This window comes from Phascolarctos cinereus, unplaced genomic scaffold, assembly GCF_003287225.1.
Source record: "Phascolarctos cinereus isolate Bilbo 61053 unplaced genomic scaffold, phaCin_HiC Scaffold_4;HRSCAF=312, whole genome shotgun sequence".
Taxonomy (NCBI): Eukaryota; Metazoa; Chordata; class Mammalia; order Diprotodontia; family Phascolarctidae; genus Phascolarctos; species Phascolarctos cinereus.
This window is the reverse complement of record NW_027555847.1, coordinates 508214818-508235630: the sequence shown is the minus strand read 5'-3', so window position 1 is coordinate 508235630 and position 20813 is coordinate 508214818. Positions and strand designations below refer to the sequence as shown.

The 20813-nt window shown below is 36.2% G+C and overlaps 1 protein-coding gene across 3 annotated transcripts in view; it reads left to right on the top strand.

Annotated features, from left to right (window-relative positions):
* Positions 1 to 20813, top strand: part of LPIN2 (lipin 2) — a 106154-nt gene that overhangs the window by 40586 nt on the left and 44755 nt on the right. For all 3 annotated transcript variants that reach the window (XM_020970654.2, XM_020970652.2, XM_020970653.2), the window contains exons 3-4: positions 7531 to 7626; positions 14630 to 14928. In XM_020970654.2, coding sequence (XP_020826313.1) covers positions 7531 to 7626; positions 14630 to 14928 — 395 coding nt within the window. The remainder of the gene's footprint in view (positions 1 to 7530; positions 7627 to 14629; positions 14929 to 20813) is intronic.

Genomic DNA, 20813 nt, shown 5'->3' with positions numbered 1-20813 from the left:
AAGGGGACAAAAGGGGGCTAATTATCAATCAGTTAGCAAGTATTTATTGTCTTCTAGATTTTTTTCCTCTCACAAGTTAAATTAATGACAGTGGTGTTACTAGGCAAACTTGACATTAAAGTTTTGAGGGGTCACAAAATGCTTGTTTATGTACATTCTCATTTGATCCTCATAATTAACATGTAAATCAGATGCTATACCTATTTTTAAATTTTCATATATTTTAATTACTTGTAAAAAACAATTTTTAACACTTTTTAAAAATTTTTGAGTTCCAAATTCTCTCCTCCCTTCCTTCCCCTCTCCTTGGGAAGGCAAGCAGTTTGCTATAGATTATACATGAGTTACTATAGCCACTATACCTACAGTTCTACACATTTAAAAACTGAGGCTCAGAGAGACAGGTTTAAGTATTCCCTAATCAGCTTACAGGGCAGCTAGGTTGCAAAATGGATAGTGTGCTGGGCTTGGAGTCAGGAAGATTCATTTTCCTGAGTTCATGTCTGGCTTTAGACATATCCTAGTTGTGTGACCCTGGGGAAAATCACTTTGCCCTGTGTGCCTCAGTTTCCTCATCTGTAAATGAGCTGGAGAAGGAAATGTCAAAACCTTTCCAGTATCTTTGCCAAGAAAACTCCAAATGGGACCATGAAGAATCAACTGAAAGCTGAATCAGCTTACAGGTGTTGCAAGTGTGATTTAAACTCACTCCTCTTCTGACTCCAAGAATAGTGTCCTACTGTCTCATTAAAATGTCTTCATTCATAACAAGTAATATTTAAAAGTGACCTTCATTGTATTCTTCAGTGTGGGACATCCTGGATGACAAGTTGCTTTGCCAGAATTTGGTGCCAGCTCTCCGCTTTATCCTCACCCTTATCCTTCCTTGTCATGAAACAGAAGCCACATGGAGAAGTTTCTCTTGAACATGGCTAGAGAAGGTTCATTGCTTCACCTGATGAAGATGAATTACACTTCTAAACTTTGGAGTTTGGAAGGTTCATTTATAGCATTATTATTCCTTCTGAGGCACTCATTCAATGTATATGTTTGGAGCACTTAGTATGTGTAAAACTAAAGCACTTTCTTAATAATCTTCATCCTTTTGCCTCACCATCTTCACTAAAAGTTTGTAGGAAAATTTTTCTGTGATTCTCAACTTCCCCCTCCCCTCCCTCCACCATAACATGGCTACAAAAGGAGTTCTGCTATTAAATCTGAGATTGTATTTTGGAAGACCCACTGCATAAGTTTGCAATATATTTTCTTTCAAGTGTATGTTGTGTGTGTGTGTGTGTGTATGTGTATGTGCATGCACACAAAACAGGGGACATGTCTGGTTTATGCCTTTAAGCTGAAAATTCCCCCGACCTTGTTAAATGTATTGTACTTTGAAGGAGGCAGAGAAGAAAGGACTATTGGCTTCACAAGACAAGTTATTCATTTTTTCAGACATATATGATTTTACTTCAAGGTGGTGGCATAACAAAGTTTAGTTTCAACTCAGTTCCCCTTCCATTTGCCAGAGGCAGCAGGATTAATGTGGTTTGGCATCTGTTTACTGCTATGTTAAACTAAAGGATTAGCTGTTGGAAACCAAAAGCAGTGTTACTTGCTGACTGAGAAACTTTCTGTTTTTGCAAAAGTGGCATTTGACCAAACTCAGTTTTCCTAGTCTTTGTTTTTTTTGTTTGTTTTGTTTTTGTTTCATTCCCGGTAACACTAACCCTTGGCTCTTCTTTTGGAATTTCCATGGTGCCATGGAGACTGTGTGTTACGGTAACCTGCCCTACTTTTACAAATTTAGGTTTTTTTAAATTGACAGCTATGAAAGCACATATGGAGGATATTTATTTTCATCAAACATCTTTTTTTTTTAAGTCCTCTAGTATAAAGAAAAAACATGGAGATGCAATATCAGTCACCAAGTTGTTTGTTCTTGTAACCAAGCACTTTTGAATAATGACTCAAACAATAGCCAAAAAATAAAAGTTGGCATCATACCTGTTGTTTAATGGTGGATATATTCCACTGGCCAAGAAGAATGTAATGAGCACATTACACATATTACATAAAATCTTCAAAGGATAATGTTTCTAGGTCTCTGTGTTGCCCAGAAATGTTGAATGGAAGTAGAGAGTGTAAATGTAAAAAAGACTGAAAATCTTGCTCTCTTTTTCCTGCATAATAGTCATCAGTTTCCTTGCTTCAATTTGAGTTTTTGACCAAACAGTTTCATTAGTCTTCTGGCCAAAAGAAAAAAAAGGCTTTTTATTTCAAGATGTGTCTGTACTTGAGATTCCATCTGTTGGTCTTATACCAACAGATTTTGCAGGGCACTATCATAACATGTTAATAGGTAAATAACATCCTATTTCTGGAAAAGGAGGATAATGTGGAGAGAACTCACGAGGGTGTTAATGATGACATTTCCTTCCTTCCAGCACAAGATTATGCTTGTAATTAAATTGTTCTTATTACTCTCTATCTTGGAATATGGCAGGTAATAAGATTTTTGCATAGGGGCTCAAAAACTGCCAGAGTACTTGTATATTTCTGGTATCATTGCCATATTATGTTGAGGCTTTCATCAAAGTCCTTTCTTAGAATCAGTGGTAGAAAGGAGAAGAGAGAAACATTCTAAGGATGTTCTGGAGAGATACTGATTTCCCGAACCACTGGCATTCATTCTCCTATTAGTAAAACTAACTAGGGCTGGCCTGATGCATTTCTGGCAGTATTATTAAGAAGTTGTTGTTCAGTTGTGTCTGATTCTTCATGACCCCATTTGGGATTTTCTTGGCAAAGAGATTGGAGTGTTGGGCCATTTCCTTCTCCAGCTCATTTTATAATTGGGGAAATGGAGGCAGAAAGGGTTAAGTGACTTTGCCCAGGGATACACAACTGGTAAGTATCTGAGGTGAGATTTGAACTCAGGTCTTCCTGACTCCAGGCCTAGCTTCTCTATCCACTGTACCACCTAGCTGCCCTGTTATTAAGAAGGCTTTTCATAACTCTGATTTCAACCTGTAGGTTCCAAATTTCCAAATATTGCCATTAGACTCTGAACTTCTTGAAGACAAGGACAGTCTTTTGCCTTTCTTTGTAACCCTAGAGCTTAGCATTGAGCCTGGCACAGAGTTGGTGTTTAATAAATGTTTATTGCATGACTAATTGACATTGTTGTCATGGTAATCTTTCTAGTGCATAGGCCTGATTATGTTACTTTCTTGTTCAGATAATCTTCAATAGTGTGCTTTTGCTTAGGGAGTAAAATACAAAGCCCTTTGCCTGACAAGGCCCTTTATAGTGTAATTCCAACTTACCTTTCTAGTCTTATTTTAAGGTACTTATCTTCACCCAAGAGACAGCTTTGTATAGTGGACAAAGAGTTGGCTTGGAGTCAGGAAGACCAGGGCTCAGTTTCCAGCTCTGACACTTAATTAGCATTGTGACCTGGACAAGTCATCTGGCTATTCAGTAATTTAGGCAAATCTGTAAGACTGTCAGTTGCAGAGAAGTGACTGACCTGCATCATTAGAAGGAATTTCCTCTTAAGGGAGTTCAGTCCACTAATGAAGTCACAGTTCCAGTCCTCTTCCCTATCTCACCTTTATACAACCTCGTTTTACTCAAACTAACTTCTCACTATCCTCCAAATTGGTATTTTCCTGATTTGCTACCTTCTTTTTTTTTAAGTGTTAAATGACCTTTTAGCTACTAATTGCTGAAAAGCTATTTTTATTAAAATATATAACTTCCTTAGGCCTTAGCTATGTTTTATACTGCTACAGTCCTATTATCTACAATCCTATGGAAGTTGGAAAATCATTATAACCTTCCTATTTCTTTCCTACTATTATACCTGCACATTCTCATAAATACAGTTGTGCTTTCTTTTTCTTTTTAATTATTGGACATTTTTATTTAAAATTATGAGTTCCAAATTCTATCCCTTTCTTCCCTCTCCCCTCCCTGAGATGGTAAGCAGTCAGATTTAGATTATACATGCAGCTATGTAAAATATTTCCATATTAGTCATTTTGTGCAAGAAGACTCGAATAAAAGAAAAAAATGAAAGAAAGTGAAAAATAGCATGCTTCAGTCTGTTTTCAACCAACATCAGTTCTTTCTCTGGAGGCAGATAGTAAGCTTCATCATTAGTCCTTTGGGATTGTCTTAGATCATTATATTGCTGAGAATAGCTAAGTCATTCACAGATCTTCATTGAACATTGAACAATGTTGCTGTTACTGTGTACAACATTCTCCTGGTTCTGTTCACTTCACTATGCATCAGTTCATTTAAGTCTTTCCAGGTTTTTCTGAAATTATCCTGCTTGTGTCCTTTCTTATATAGCACAGTAATATTCCATTATAATCATATACCACAGCTTGTTTAGCCATTCCCTAACTAATGGGCATCCTTTTGATTTCCAATTGTCAGCCACCACAAAAAGAGCTGCTGTAAATATAAATAAAAAAGGTCCTTTTTCCCTTTTTTTAGTTGTCTTTGGGATATAGATCTAGCAGTGGTATTACTGCATCAAAGGATAGGCACAGTTTTATAGCCCTTTGGGCATAGTTCCAAAATTGCTCTCCAAAATGGTTGAATCAGTTTACAGTTCCCCCAGTAGTGCATTAGTGTCCCAGTTTTCCCACATCCCCTCCCAACATCCAACATTTTCCTTTTTTGTCAGATTAGCCAATCTGATAGGTGTGATTTGCTACCTTCTTGAGACTGGTTTTCCAGACTGGAACAAGCTCTTCTCCTCCTACCCTAATTTACCTCTTAACATCTTTCTTATCTTCCTTCAAGATCTTGCCCAGCTTTTTCCTTTTCCATGGAGGTACCTACTCTGCAGAGCTCCACCCCACAAGAAGTCACACCCCAGTCTCTCAGGATTCTTAGAACTCATGTGTACTTCATTGTTTTTCTCATGTATTTTATAGGGATTTGAGTATGTCTCATTCCTTCGGCTCCCTATTATCTTGTAAGCCCGTTGAAGGTAGTATGGGGGTGGAGAACCTGCAGTCTCAAGGCCACATGTGGCCATCTAGATTCTTGGGTACAGCCTTTTGACGGAGTCCAAGTTTTATAGAACAAATACTTTTATTAAGGGGATTTTTTCTTGTGAAGTTTGGATTCATTCAAAGGGTTTCATTTGAGGACCCAGAGGGCCACGTGTGGCCTCAAAGCCACTGGTTCTGCACCCCTGAGGAGAGACTGCATGGTTTTTAGCCATGCATAGTTAATAAATATAGTTAATTAATAGTTAATAAATGAATGCTTGTTTTATCAAAAGCCAAACTACAAATTCAGTCAGCAAACATAATAATTTTAACAAAGCAAGCAATCTACTTTTGAATGTTCAACTTTTCTAGTCATAAATGCATAATGAAAACAAAAGTTGAATACATTATTTCAGGTCAGCACAAGAAACTGAACCTCTTAGATGAAGCTACTGAAATAGTCTTTACCTTTTTCTACTCATTGAATAGAATTGTTTTTCTATCTAAATTTTCAAATTGTTTTTCTCTTTAGTGAAGAACTACTAAGGAATAAAACATTCTTTTCTTTACCTGAAGAAGCCATTGTCAAGAACTGAATTATTACATGCGTTCATAATATACTCTCAGTGAATTGTTCACCCTTGGAATTTTCTTTAAGTCTCATAAGAAAACATATATTTCTTAAATGGATCATTCATAGATCTGGAATTTGTTTATGTAGTTTAATATTAAAAAAGATTGACTGTTAAATATTAGTGACATGCCCAGTCCTCTCTGCCTTAAGCTCTACCTATTCCAGGCAATTCTCCATTCAATTTTCTGATCGATCTTCCTAAAGCATAAGTTTGATCATATCATCCCCTTGATCATTCAACTTTAGTAGCTTCCTGTTGTCTCCAAAATCAAGTAAATCCTCTGTTGGGCTGATAAAGCCCTCCAAAAACACTGACCTTGTGATCTTTGCCCAGGTCTGGAACTCTATTCATCCTCATCTTTGTCTCCTGGTTTCCTTCGAGTTACAGCCAGTTCCACCTTGTTCAAGAAACCTTTCCTGATTCTTCCTGTTAATTCTAGTGACTTCTCTCTGATGTTTATCTCCAATTTATCCTGAATATATCTTGTTTGTTGACATATTGTTTGTATTATTGTCTCCCAAATTAGAACAAGAACTGTCTTGCCTCTCTTTATATCCCCAACACTTAGCTCAGTGCCTGACATATAGTAAGTACTTAATAAATGCTAGTTGACTAACTCCAGAAATTACTGACAAGCCCTCTTATAAAATGTCATTGTTGCCAGGAAAATGAGCTAGGGCCAGTCAATGATCCATTTATAGAATGCTTCTAAAAAGTTTGTATGCTTACTTTCTATTTGAAATATATATATATGTGTGTGTGTGTGTGTGTGTGTGTGTGTGTGTGTGTGTGTGTGTGTGTGTGTGTGTGCCATTAACATAAAACAAGATTGTCTCATATATTTAAATTGTATTTTTAACCTTGGGGTCAGAAAACTTATTTATAAAAATATTTTCAGGGCTGCTAGGTGGTGTAGTAGATAGAACTCCAACCTTGGAGTCAGGAGGATCTGAGTTCAAATCCAGCCTCAGATACTTACTAGTTGTGTGTCCCTGGGCAAGTCACTTAACCCTGATTGCCTCACCAAAAAGAAAAAAAAAGAGTGATTAAAAAAATTTTTTATAATAATATTTAAGTATAATTGATTTCTTTTATAATTATATAATATTTTCTGCCAGAGGGACTTAAAAAAAAAACCTCTTGCTTTAACATAATATGAGCTTTTAATGTAATTTATTTTTAAAACATTTTAATAAAAAAATTAAACTCTGATTTAAATGAGAAATATGCCTTTTCATTTTTAAAAAAGTATTGGTTATTTCACCCATCTAGTTACTACCTGTCTATAAGAATTATGAATAAATATTTCCCTGGAAGCCCTCTTTGGATGCCTCCTAGTGGTGCAGAAGTGCCCTTGGTTTCTGAAAGTCTATGTCAGAAGTTCTTTGAGAATTGGAAAAACTTCCAAGTACAGATCCAGCAATGGACCAGCCTGGCCAAAATCAGAGGGGCATATCACCTCTCAGATGATGAATCTTTCTGTCCCTGGTATCTCAAAAAACAGCCTATTAAGATGTGGAAGGTTTTCATTTGGCATGATGGAAGGGGTAGTTATACCTATAAAATCATGGGTCCTTGAAGTAGTTACTAGAGTGTAGACTGCAGGTCCGTTTCAGGCTAGTCTTGGACCACCCTTGAATTCACCAAGAGATGAATGAGCTAGCCTTTTAAGGCACAGCCTTCTAGGGCATTTGGATTCATTTCTTGATCTAGAGGTGTGGTAAGTGTAGGAGAAAGAAGGTCACTGTCAAAGAAACATTTGCAGGATTTATGAAGCATTGTGATTATGGATATTGGAGGATAGATATAATTTTAATTTTTCTTCGAGCATCCATGGTCACAGTGCTGGTGAGTTCACTGATGAAAATCTGTTTCTGTTGCAGATTGACATAGAAATCAATGGCGATGCTGTGGACCTTCACATGAAGCTGGGGGATAATGGAGAAGCCTTCTTTGTCGAGGAGATTGAAGAGGAATATGTAGGTTTTCAGAACTTTGGTGTCACGGTGGTGAAACTGGTATCTGCCTTATCCAGGTCATCACCCAATACTGGTGTCTGAGATTCGTTTCTTCCTGTAACTAAAATGACAGAAATGCTCAGCAGTTTTTATGACTGGTCATGCCCAAATTTTCTGCTGATTAGAGAAACTTTAGGTTTCACTGCTTGCAGCTGGGATAGTGACCATGGCATCTCATCCAGCCAGTAGAAGTCTTTACTGACGTTGAATCTCTGTTGTATATCTTTATTGCTCTCTAGAGATTCAGTAAAGAGCTTTTGCATTCTTTCCTCCCTGTGAGAGCAGGCACATATATCTCCTCTTAAATTAAATAAGCTTTATTTGCAGTTTGTCTCAGGTAAACATGAAAGTCAAGACATAAAGTTCCATTTAGCTGCCAAGCCATATCTCTTTAGGGTATTGACCTCTAGACTTAGAAAACATGTTTACCAAATCAAGAGAATTCCTTGTACATTGTCTTCTTGTTCATATTACATCACCACTACTTACATGGAATTTATTTGTCTTACATGGAATTCTTTCAGCTGCCTATGAAGGAAAAACCAGAAAATGACAGTTGAAGTTACAGTTGTCATAATTACTAATCATTTTTGAGAGTTTTAAAAATAACTACAAATAGCTCTCAGTATAGGAAAATGGTTTCATGATGAATTGTGTACCATATATAAACAAACCTGTTGAGAGCACTGACTAACCAATACTTTGCGATGATTCCATCCAAATTGGGCAAAGGCAACTGCAGAAGTACAGACTTGCTAGTTTAGTATTCCCTAATGCTGAGCTAAAAACATGCTATATTTCCTGCTGATTGCTTAACTAGTTTCCCTCTGAAATCGTGTGCCTGTTAAAAGTCAGTTGCTTTTCTTTAAAACATAATATTGATAAAAAATGCAACTTTATTATTCAAAAGAATGTGATTTCTGTTATTAAAATATTCCAAATTTAATAATGTTTTCTACATTAAACATTTTCATATGTATATTACTATATGTTCTTGAGGTAGGGAGTTGTATCATTTTCTTGTCTTGGGGGATGGAGAAGAGTATGATGTCTTACCATTTTAAGCTAGGCTTTCTTTACCCTGAAAGTGGAAATATTTCTAGGAAATACAACTTCTCTAACTTCATAATTGATTTAGAAATTCTGTGTGAGCTTGTCTTCAAGTTTGAGTTAAGAGTGAGAAAGATTAAACCTCCATATGTAGCACATTCATTCTTCCTTTTTTAAAATAGACTTTTGAACAGTACTAACCTAACTGTTCAGCTAAGTAGTAAGAAAAACAACTGACATTTAAATAGTTCTTTAAAGTCTGCCAAGCACTTTACATTACTGTCTCACTTGAGTCATATATCCTTAACCTCAACTCATTTTTAAAAATTTTCTCTGGCCTCCTTTTTTAGATGGAGTGTTTTTGTGAGTAGGGATAGCTAGACATAATGAATAGAATCTTTTTTTTTTTTTGTCAACTAGACTCCTGGGCATTTTTATTGTTTGTTGCTGAAAGTTAAAAAGATATAGGGAAGTTGATTTGCTCTACATGACTTTCTGTCACATTAAAGCTAGAACTAATACGATTTATATTTTTTAAAATTACCAAAATGTCTTTAACTTAATAAATATATTGCTTCCTACGTTTCACAGTTAAATAAAACTGACATTTAATTGACATCTAAGTATGAGTAGCATATTTTTGTGAAGATGTATCTGTCACCAGGAAAAAATATTTTGGGGGACTGTAATTTCATGAATATAGTGCAAATTTTTCATCCAGTGCAAATGGACACCTATTCTGCAACCTAGAGTCTTAAAAAAGTTGCCTTATTACATTACCAAGGAAACATAAGCTGTTTGAATAATGATAGTTTTCCTACCCTCCACTCCAGTAGTATAATAGTTGTTTTAATGCAAAATTGTTTAAGCCTCAGAGCACTTTACCCATTGTCGGGAAGACCGGAGTTCAAATCCTGCCTGAGACATTTGTGATCCTGGGCAAATCACTTAACCTCTCTGTCTCAGTTTCCTCATCTATAAAATGAAGATAATAATAGCAGCCTATTTCCCAAGGTTGTTGTGTGGATCAAATGAAATAATACTTGTAAAGTACTTTGCAAACCTTAAAGCACTATATAAATGCTAGTTGTTATTATTTAACAATAACTGAGTAACACAGAAGGGGCAGGAAATGATTTTTGGTTTTGTTTTGATTTGTTTTGTTTTTTTACTTTAAAGGGGCTTTGCTATGTAGTTCACCATTACTTGAAAGCTTTCCTCTGTCATCTGTATATTTCCTGTTTCTCTCTTAGGCTTCCTGGCTTATCTTTCTTGACATAAAAGCCTACTTTATTTAAAGGAAAGACCTAAGAAGCCAAGTAACTACTCATTCTTTATTAAGATAATATATATATATATATATATATATAATATATTATATATATAATATTATATATATATAGTACTAATATATTAATATTAATTAGTAGTTCTTGATTATAGCCATGGCCATACTGTACTTTTGATATTCAAATCTGGAAACAAGGGATCCACAAAACTTCAGTAATTGTAGCAACAGTAGTTACAGTCACTCAATGGACAGACCTGGAGTATTAGGAAGATTATTTTGGCAGCTGTAGAAAGGAGAGATCAGAAGCAGGAAGACTAATTCTAATTCTAGTTCTAATTAGACTAGACTAATATCCTAGGTGAGAAATAATGAGGGCAGTGGGGTTGGAAAAGAACGAAGGAATATAGGAGATATTTTAGGGGCAGAAATGACAGGATTTTGGCTCATAAATCTGAAGCTGGGAGATACCTCAGAGGCCACTTACCTAACTGCTTCATTTTATATATAAAGAAAGAGACCCAGAATGTTTTCATTTTCCCATTTATATTTTACTTATTATTTTGTTATTTATATTATGGTGAAGCAGCTAGGTGGCCCAGGTGACAGAGCACTGAGCTCAGAGTTAGGAAAACAGTTCAAATCCAGCTCCAGATACCCACTAATCTGCGAGACTTTGGATAAATCCCTTAACCCATTTGTCCTGATTTCCTGACCTGTCAGATGGGGGTAATGATAGCACCAACCTCCCAGAGTTGTTGTGGGAAACAAATAAGGCGTATCTGAAAAGTGCTTAGCATGGTGCCTGGCATATAGTAGGTGCTATATAAATGCTAGCTATTATTAACCATTACTGTTATTACAGAATGTGGTCTAAGTATAATGCAAGTTCTACTTTTCTGCTTTTGCTTTCATTTAGGGTTGTTACAGATGTTGTTATGAGGAAGCATATTTGGTACATTTTTATAGCAAAATAAAAAAAGCAGCATCTTAGAGTATCCAATAAGCTCATGGAATTCTAAAGTCTTCTTCAAGTAGTACTCCATCTGAGCTACTGCCCTTCCCCAAATTTCACAGATTGGGTCCCCCAAGGGACAAGTACCCCACTGTCAAAGTAATTTGTGCATCTGCACTCATAAAACCATAGCTCACAAGCCCCCACTGGTGTGTTACCTTTAATAGTCTTCCAGGGGACAAAATTGGTTAAAGTAAATTCATTAAGTGAAATGTCATCTTAATAAGGTAAACTATAAAACGTCTCCCTCCCCATAAAATTGGTGCATGCTCTTCTACAACTAACACATGGCATCAGTGGGGGAGAGGGGACACATACATAGAAAGCCCATATGTCCCAGACAACTCACACCTTTGGCACTGCAGGGATCCAGTGACCCTTCTCTTCTAATGATAGCCTCATGCTTCTCCTTTCCATAGTATCACTGACATGTAAGACCCAGGGTGTTTTAAGTAATTAGCCCAAGCTTAAGAGACAATAAGTGTCCAAGGCAGAATTTGAACCCAGATCCTTTGACTCCGGAGCCAGTGCTCTAAATTGATTGTGGAAGATGATTGGTGAGATAAGAGACTCAGATAACTCTGAGATTTTGACTTTGGATGACTGAGAGGGTTTCACTTTCATCACCTGAAATAAAGAAGTTGAGATAAGACAGGATTAATAGAGATGATGACTTCTGTTTTGGATGTGCTTAGTTTTAGGAGTCAGCAAAACATTGAAGGTGGAGAGGTCAGCAGGTAGGAGTGAAACTCGGAGGAGAGATTGGCAGAAAAGATAAAGGTCTAGAAGTCATGTCTATAGAGAAGATGATTCAAGTCATGGAAGGCTGAAGTGTGGCCCAAACACTTTATATTTTCTTTTTCTTTCATTCCTCTCCTGTAATGGATCTGTCATTTGATAATGTCTTGAGAAACTTAGTGTTTTTTACCCTTCTCTCATGGCCTGCTATTCTTGTAAAAACAGATTTATGGGTAACAAGCTGAAATGAAGAATTAAAGATTACATGGTTATGAACTGGGACCTGTATCTTTAAAAATGTAGTTTCCCTGTTGCTTATAGGATAAAATGAAACATGCTTTGCCTGGTATTTGTGACCCTCTATAGTCTAGTAGGAAGGAACTGGGGCATCTAGGTGGCACAGTGGATAGAGCACCGGCCCTGAAGTCAGGAGGACCTGGGTTCAAATCTGGCTTCAGACCAAACACTTGACACTAGCTGTGTGACCCTGGGCAAGTCACTTAACCCCAGTTGCCTTTAAAAAAAAAAAAGAAAGAAACTATCTTTCCAGTCTTATTTTATAATACTTTCATTCATAAACTCTACATTCCAGTCAAACTGGACTATTAACTATTCCCTAAACGCAATACTTTATCTCCTCACCACAGACTTGCACTAGTTATCCTGAATGCTTAGAATGCACTGTCACCTTATTGCCACCTCAAGGAATTCTTGTCATCTTTCATGATCCAGCTCGGCTCCTATTCCACAAAACCTTTCCTCATTCCTTCAGTTCTTAGTGCTGCCTCTCTCCTTAATTATATCCTTGTGTGTGTATTTATTTATATTAACATTATATTTATACCCTTGTACCTGTTCTTCCCATAGAATGTAAGTCCTTTAAGGACAATTGGTTAGATAGTTTCCGGAAGATAAATAATAGAGTGATGTTCTTAGTTGTTCTCCATTTAATTAGTTCTAATTATCTGACCCAAGTTGCGTATTGTAGGGTACACAAAGAATTGGCATAGCCATATACCATGATGCTAAGCCTCTGTGAGTGATATCTGAAAGCCTGTGGAGAATGGATGGATAGAAAAAGTTAGAAAAAGCTTTAGAAGAGCTCCTTAACACAACAGAAAATAGAATCAGTACCTGTCAGGATGTCAGCAAAGATGAACAGTGGCCCAAATCAAATCTAACAAAATGAAATTGCCTTAGAATTAACTCTTAAAGTCTTACTCCTGGATTCTAAGAAACAGCTTCACAAGCTCAGGATGGAGGAGGTGTGGCTAGATGGCAACCCATCTGAAAAAAAGTTCTGGGGGTTTTAGTGCTCAAAATGAGTCAGTAGTATGATCTGGTGGCCAAAAAAAAAAAAGGCTAATTCAACCTTTGGCTTCATTAAGAAACATATAATGTCCAGAACTAAGAAGACGATAGTTGCTTTTTATTCAGTTCTGATCAGACCACATCTTGAATATTGTGTATTGATAATTTCGAGAATGCCCAAAGTAGAGCAACCAAGATGGCGACTGAAGGAACAGGGGCTGTTTATTTAATTTGTAAAAGGGAAGATGTAGGATAGGGGCATGGTGGCATCTTCAGATATTTGAAGGGATAGTTTGCTTTTTTTTAGAGATCAGAACTTGGAACAATAGGCATAAATTGCAAAGAGGAAAATTTAGGATTAACACAAGGAAAAAATTTCCTTTTGTAGCTCAGTTGCTAATTTTTAAACTAAAAGTGTATCAGTCTACCTCTGTGCAGAGTCGATTCCCTTCACTGGAAGTCTTTAAACAAAGGTTGAATGGCCACTTGTTGGCTATGTTGTAGAGAGAGCTCCTGTTCATAATACAGTTCGGACTTGGTGTCCCTTTCAGTTCAAAAGTTCTTTGGGTCTGTTCTTCTCATTTTATCTCCAGTGCCTTGCACGGAGTAGGCACTTAATAAATGTTTGTTAAATTGGATTGTATTAAATGAGAAGGTTTCTTTTATGTCTTCATAAGTCCCTACCATTTTCTTTTTGTGGTTCAAAAGTATGTATCAGTGATGTTACTGATGTCAAGTGTTTCAGAAATCCATTAACTGATTCTTTATTATTGAATATCAGGACATACTCATTTTTCTGATGTTAATTTCCAGTCAATTTCTTCTCCATTAACCAATTTAAAAGGGCTTTCCTTATTTTCCTTTTGCCCTTACAAGTTTCTGGTTTTCTTCCCAGGAGAACAGATTTTTTTAAAATGTCCTCATTTTAGGATATATTAATTTCGTTTATTAAGAGGAATCTCTGGCCTACCCGCTCCTCTCCACACTTAATTAATTGGGCAAAGTCATTCGTAAACTATTTCTTCAGCTACGTCCCCTTGTTCGCTTTAGCACTTTTTCTTTGCTATATTTGATTTTTCCATCAGCCCTTTGTTTGATGTGAATCTTTTAGAGTTTCCCTCCTACTTCCCTTCAGTCTCATTGCTCTTTATCTCAGTAAATTCTTTGTATGGTCCTTTGTAAAACTACTGTTTTACTTTCATAGCAATTTTAATTGTCTGTTTTAACGGTGGTGCCTATCATACCTTTTCTATTTTTCCTCCAAGCATGTAGTGTCAATTTCTCTAGATGTGTGCTATGAAAGCTAACTACTTTTGTACTAATGTGACTCAGCACTGAGCTGTTCAGCAACTATTTGGAGAGACATGTTCAAAGTGTGGTTTTCAGTGATCTACTTAAGTAGTTAGCTCCTGGCTTCCAAATTAGGCAAGGTGGTAGAAAAACTTTGTAAGATTTTTTGGCTTCTACTTGAAATAGATCTTTTTTTGCTATTGTTAACTTTACATAAAAAGTCAACAAGTGTTTTGTTTTATATCTTAGTTGTCTTCCTTGTTCTTTTTAAGGAAAAACTTCCTGCCTACTTGGCTACCTCACCAATACCTACAGAAGATCAGTTCTTTAAAGATATTGAGACTCATTTGATTCAGTCAGGTGGAAATGAAAGGATGTGTCAGAGTGCAGAAATCTCACACATAATGGAGTCAGAGACCGTTTTCAACCCAGGTTCTGTGAAGAAGAAAAAACGGCGGAAAAAGAAATATAAACAAGACAAGAAGGAAGATCAGACCTCATCTCCTGGAATGGAGGACACCTTTGATGTCGACATAAGTTCTGATGATGAAAAAGGAGCCCAGCCTATGAGGTAAACAAGTGCCTTGATCAGTAAAATGCTTTTGCTCTGAAGCATCCAAATATGACAGCATGACACCAAACTAAAATAAGATATAATTTTCTTTTACATATAGGTAATGTTGGGTTTAGTAAAAATAAGAATTTTTCTTTCTAAATCCCTTCAAAATCTACTATTAAATCTTCTAATTTGCTGTGGTAGTAGAAAATGTGAGTTGCCAAAGATCAGTATCCTTTTTCCACAGTTTCAAAAAGCCAGATCAGCATGGAAAGGAATTTTTAATTGTTTTCTTCTCTTATAGTTAAATAGCTAGTTTCATAGAGGTCCAATACCGCTCACCCCTAAAACAAAAAATTAGGAAATAAACTCGACATGTTCAAAACTGAAGTCATTGTCTTCCCGTCCCCCAAACCCTCTTTCTAACCTCCTTGTTACTATCAAAGATACTACCATCTTCCCAATCACCCAGGTTCACAACCTGTGTATCATCCATCCTCAAGTCCTTACTCTCTCTCGTTCCCCACACCCTTATATCTGATCAGGTATCAAGTCTTATCATTTCTACCTTCATAACATTTCTTGAATATACTTCTCTCCTCTGACATTGCCACCATCTTGGTATAGTTCCTCATCATCTTATTCCTAGAGTACTTCAGTAGACTACTGGCTGGTCTCCTGGCTTCAGGTCTCTCCCCACTTTTGTGCCTTCCCTGGTTTATTGTCTCCAGTTTATCCTGTATATGTCATGTTTGCATGTTGTCTCCCTTATCACACTGAACTCCTTGCAAGCAGGGACTCTCTTTTACCTTTTTTTTGTATCCCCAGTGCTTAGCAGAGCGTGTGACATATAGTAGTTATTTAATAAATATTTATTGACTGATTGACACTCCAATCCATGTTCTACTCAGCTGCCAAATTGATCTTCCTAAAATGTGGGTCTGATGATATTGCCCCCCTGCCTCTTCCATTCAGTAAACTCCAGTGGTTCCTGTTGCCTTCAGGATCAAATATGAAATCCCTGTTTGGCTTTGAGGCCCTCCATAACCTGGCCCCTTCCCTACCTTTTCAGTCTTTTAATATCTTACTTTCCACTATGTACTCTAGGATCCAGTGATACTGGTTCCCTTGCTGTTCCTCTCATATTTTTCAACTCCATATATTTTCACAGACGGTCCTTCCTCATCTCCACCTCCTGGCTTCATTTTTAGTCTCAGCTAAAGTCCCACCTTCTACAAAAAATCTTTTCCTATTCCTCCTTAGGGGCAGCTAGGTGGTGAAGTGGATAGAACATTGGGCTTGGAATCAGAAAAGCTAATCAAATCCAGCCTCAGACACTTACAAGTTGGGTGACCTTGGGCAAGTCACTTAATCCTGTTTGTCTCAGTTTCTTCATCTGTAAAATGAGCTGGAAAAGGAAATGGCAAACCATTCCAGTACGTTCCAGTAAGAAAACCCCAAAATGGGGTCAGAGTTTGACAAGACTTAAACGACTCAACAAAATTTGTCCTTAATCTTAGTTCCTTGCCTATATTAATTATCTTCAATTTATCCCATGTATATTTTGTTTGTAAATAGTTGTTTGTAATGTTGTCTCTCTCATTAGACTTTGAACTCCTTGAGAGCAAAGACTGTTTTGTTTTGTGTTTATGTCCCCAGCACTTAGCACAGTGCCTGGCACATAGGAGACAATAAATATCAGTTGACTTAACTTAGTTATAATGTAACATCACCTGCCTTTAGTAGTTCAAACTAATTTGTTTAATTTGCTTGATATTTTGAACATTTCACTGGATTAGATAGGAATCAGTATTGTTTTCAGTTGAGGAATAGAAATTACAGCTGATTTGCTATGCAAGTTAGAGATAGATCTGAAAAATATTATCCAAAATTTCTAATGTGTAAGATGATTCTGTCTTTTAGTCTGTACTATCTGTTACTAGAAATAACAATGAATATGAAATAATGATCAAATATGAAAAATTGTGATTTTTTCCATAATAATGGTGATTATAATATTTGGCATATCAGTTTAAAATTTTAAAAGTACTTTATGCATTTATTAGATGCAGCCCACAGCCTTCTGAAGTAGGTAGTAATATATTATTATTCTCATTTTACACATGAGGAAATTGAGTCTCAGAGAGTTTAAATGATTTGTTCATGATTGCACAAGTGCCAGAGGTGATATTTGAAGCCTACATTGTCTAGCTTCAAGTCCTTTGGCATTCCAGTGTGTCATATTCTATCTCATAAAAATTACTTAACTGGTGGGATTGCGAAATTGTTTTTAAAAATTGCATCTCAATTTAGCATTATGGAGTTAAAATAGATATAGTAATAATTATAGCTTGTGATCCAAGAATTCCATAGTTAGAAATAAAGCTCAAAAGTTAAAAAAAATTTTTAGAAAGAGCTATTTGTAATAAATTAATAATAATAATAATAATAATAATAATAATAATAAAGAATGAGCTATTTGTTCAATGATCCTCGCAGCAGAATTTTTTAACTTCAAGAAAACTGGAAACAACCTAAATGTCCAACAATAGAAAAATACTTAACTGAACCATATGTCACATTGATGGAATACTAAATATTGAAATGCAATTAAGGGTGAAAAGTAAGAGGAACATAAAGCAATCCAGGAATGCCTTTTGGAAATAATATAGAGCTTTGAAAAAGCAGAAGCAGGATAGAGTATTCACTAAATACAACCACATAAGAGGAAAAATGAATAATTCTGAAGGGAACAAAGAATTCTAATGGAGACTTAGAGCAAATGACTGAAAGTTACACATTTTTATATATTGAAATTCATTCGTCTAAATATAATTAATTTACAAAGCAGGGTTGTATTTATGTTCAATTTTAAGTCAATGATAAATCATTTGGTTTTTAAAATTGAGGAATTAGGGATAGGGCCTGGACCTCTGATTTGATTGATATGAGAAGCTATCAGATCAGTTAACTGTATCTACCAAAGCAGGCCAGCATCTCCTCTGCAAATTAACATCTTAGAGAGTTGCCCAAGGCACTGAACAGTTAGATGATTGCCCAGAATCACACAGAACATATGTGTCAGAAGCAGGACTCAAACGTGGGTCTTCCTCACTCCAAGGTCAGCTATTCAATATTCCAAAGTCTCTCTTTCATTATTATTATTATTATTATTATTTTGAGGCAGTCGGGGTTAAGTGACTTGCCCAGGGTCACACAGCTAGTAATTATCTGAGGCCGGATTTGAACTCAGGTCCTCCTGACTTCAGGTCTGACTCTCTATCTATTGTGTCACCTACCTGACCCCACAATCTCTCTTTTAAAATTAGATACCTTTACTTTTGAAATGTGCTAGAGTTGTTCCTTTATTCAGACTTATGAGTAACACAGTTGGTACAATAATGTCCTAGTAACAGAGTTGATTAGAAAAATTTTTCTGAAGTTAAGCAACTATATTCTACATGAGAATCCTCATGTATTTATTTCCCCAATTGAAAAATCCAAGTACTATATATTAAGTCACTTTCTTACCAAATCTGAATTTTAAATGATCAAAGTAAAGAAGTTTCTTATTAATGTATTGCAATTTTTTCTCCTTGACAATTGTGATTCCTTAACTTCCAAATTTTTAGGAAACAAGGCCTGAGATATAGCCTAGGTTTACCTCTGGCCCCTTTTATGACCTTTGGAAAATGATATGTCTGTTACTTCTAAATGTTAGATGAAAGAAGTTTAAAATCTGAGATTCAAGATGGTTTTTATCTCTCTTCAGATCTTTTCCAACTCTTCTCATTCTAGACAAATCACACACATACTCTCTCTCTCACCTCATACCAATTCTGGGAGAAAACAGCTTCCTCAGTTCAAACTAAAGAATTAAAGATTAAAAGATACAGACGCAAAGTACTGACTTTGTTCACTGTTTATTCACTGTATCAATGTAAACTAAACAATTAAGAAAGCCAGAATAGGTCAATAAATTCTGAGTAATTGCTCTGTCGGTTAACATAAAAAAAATTAGCTGCAAAGAGATTAATGACAAATTTAAGCTTTGTACTTTTGGAGTCTGTACTCAGAGGAATTCTGAGTGAATGGAAGACTAAAATCTTATGGACTGCTAGCTACATAAAGAATAGTAATTCCCTCCCTTTCCTTTTTCTTCCTTCTTGTTTCCAGTGTCTGCTACAGGTAGTTCCCTGCCTTCTCCAGTATGGAATCTTTTATTATCCCTTTGCTTTTTTGGGGGGAATGGGATGAGGGGCACCTCTCTTCAGAGAATGTGAGGTCCTCTCTTGAAAGGTTGAGAGTTGCCCGTACTCATGATACGCTTGGTATTGCAGTTGAATAGATGGACAAGTAATAGATAATTCAGAAGACGTTTGCATCCATGCCACATCCAAACCTCATTTGGAATAACATTTCTATTCTTTCCCTTGGGTAAGCCAGCTCAAATCAAATTAGTCAGAGCTGCCCTAGTTCTTACCAATGTGTTTTTCTTACCTGGCATTCTGCCAAGAATGAAATTGAAAAGTCTCCTCCATCGCCCAAAGTAGACAAGTTTTTGTTGACATTTTGCATTTAACACTTCCTGTTTGTGCATCAGTTTATAAACCAAATGTAGACAAAGTTTAGTAGTAAGAGAGCTAGGAATAGAATTCAGTGCCTACAGCTTACCCTTGGGATGCTAATGAGAATTATTGAAATCGCTGTAATTTCAGCTGAGTCCACAAGAACTATTCTGCTCAAACAGTCCTCATTAGGAATAAGGGTCAGGACTATAAATAATGGGACTGGATTCAGTGGCCTCTAAGCTCCCTTTTAGCTCTAAATCCTATGAAAGAGTAAAAATGAGAAAAAAAAAAAAGTCCACTCCTGTTGTTAGTGTAAACTGAATGATCAGTCAGTCAATCAACAAATATTTACTGAGTGTTACCTTGGTGCTTAGTACCATAGAGGTTTTTTAGCAGCCAACCAGAACTGTATTTAAACCTCCAGAGGCCCTGGACCTTATTGATTTGGCTGGCTGACTCCTGCTTGTAGTTGACTGCTTATCTCTGTAAACCAGAGCTTGCTGACGACATAACAAATAGGCCCTGCGAAAAATATGCTTTTAGATGTGTAAATTCAGCGCCTGTACTATTGCCCTAATGCTTGTCCTTTCTCATTACATTGCTAGGAGAGTCTAAAGGACCTATAAATTGAAAGTTTTTTGGGTTTTTTTTACTTTTTCTCTCTTTCTTTGAGAGAAAATAGTTTGTTTCAGGAGTAGTGTTAGCAAATAATTTTGCAGTTATCAGAAGGCAATTTTTTTTTAATTAGAAAAAGTTCTAACCATAGCATAAAGCTGTGTAAGAGAATGGACTTTTTGGATGGACTCAGAATCAGGGATCTTGGTTCTTATCCCATCCAATCACTTACTAACTCCAAGTTTACTTACTAGGCCTCAAGCTTCTTATGTGGAAAATATGGATGATAAGCTGATTGGTGATTCTCAGACTTTTTGGTCTCTGGACTCCTTTATGATCATAAAAATTATTGAGGAACCCCCCCAAGAGCTTTCATTTGTGGGTTACTTCTGTTGATATTTACCACATTAGGTTATCTTAGTATTATTATGAAAATAGTTTTGACCTCATAGACTCCCCTGAAAGGCTTTGGGGATGCCCAGAGGCCTTTGAACAAACTTTGAGGGTTAGATGATCTCTAAAGTCTTATGCAGTTCCTAAATTCTGTGAATTTAAATGAATTTTTAGCATAGATATTTTAGATTTTAAATTACATAATTAATTGTGCTACTAAAATAATGAAAAGTGTCATTCCCTTCCCCCTGCAAAAAAAAAAAATCAGAGAAAAGAAAAAAGTTCAAAAAGTTACGTTTAATTGCTAATAAAAAGGTGAGT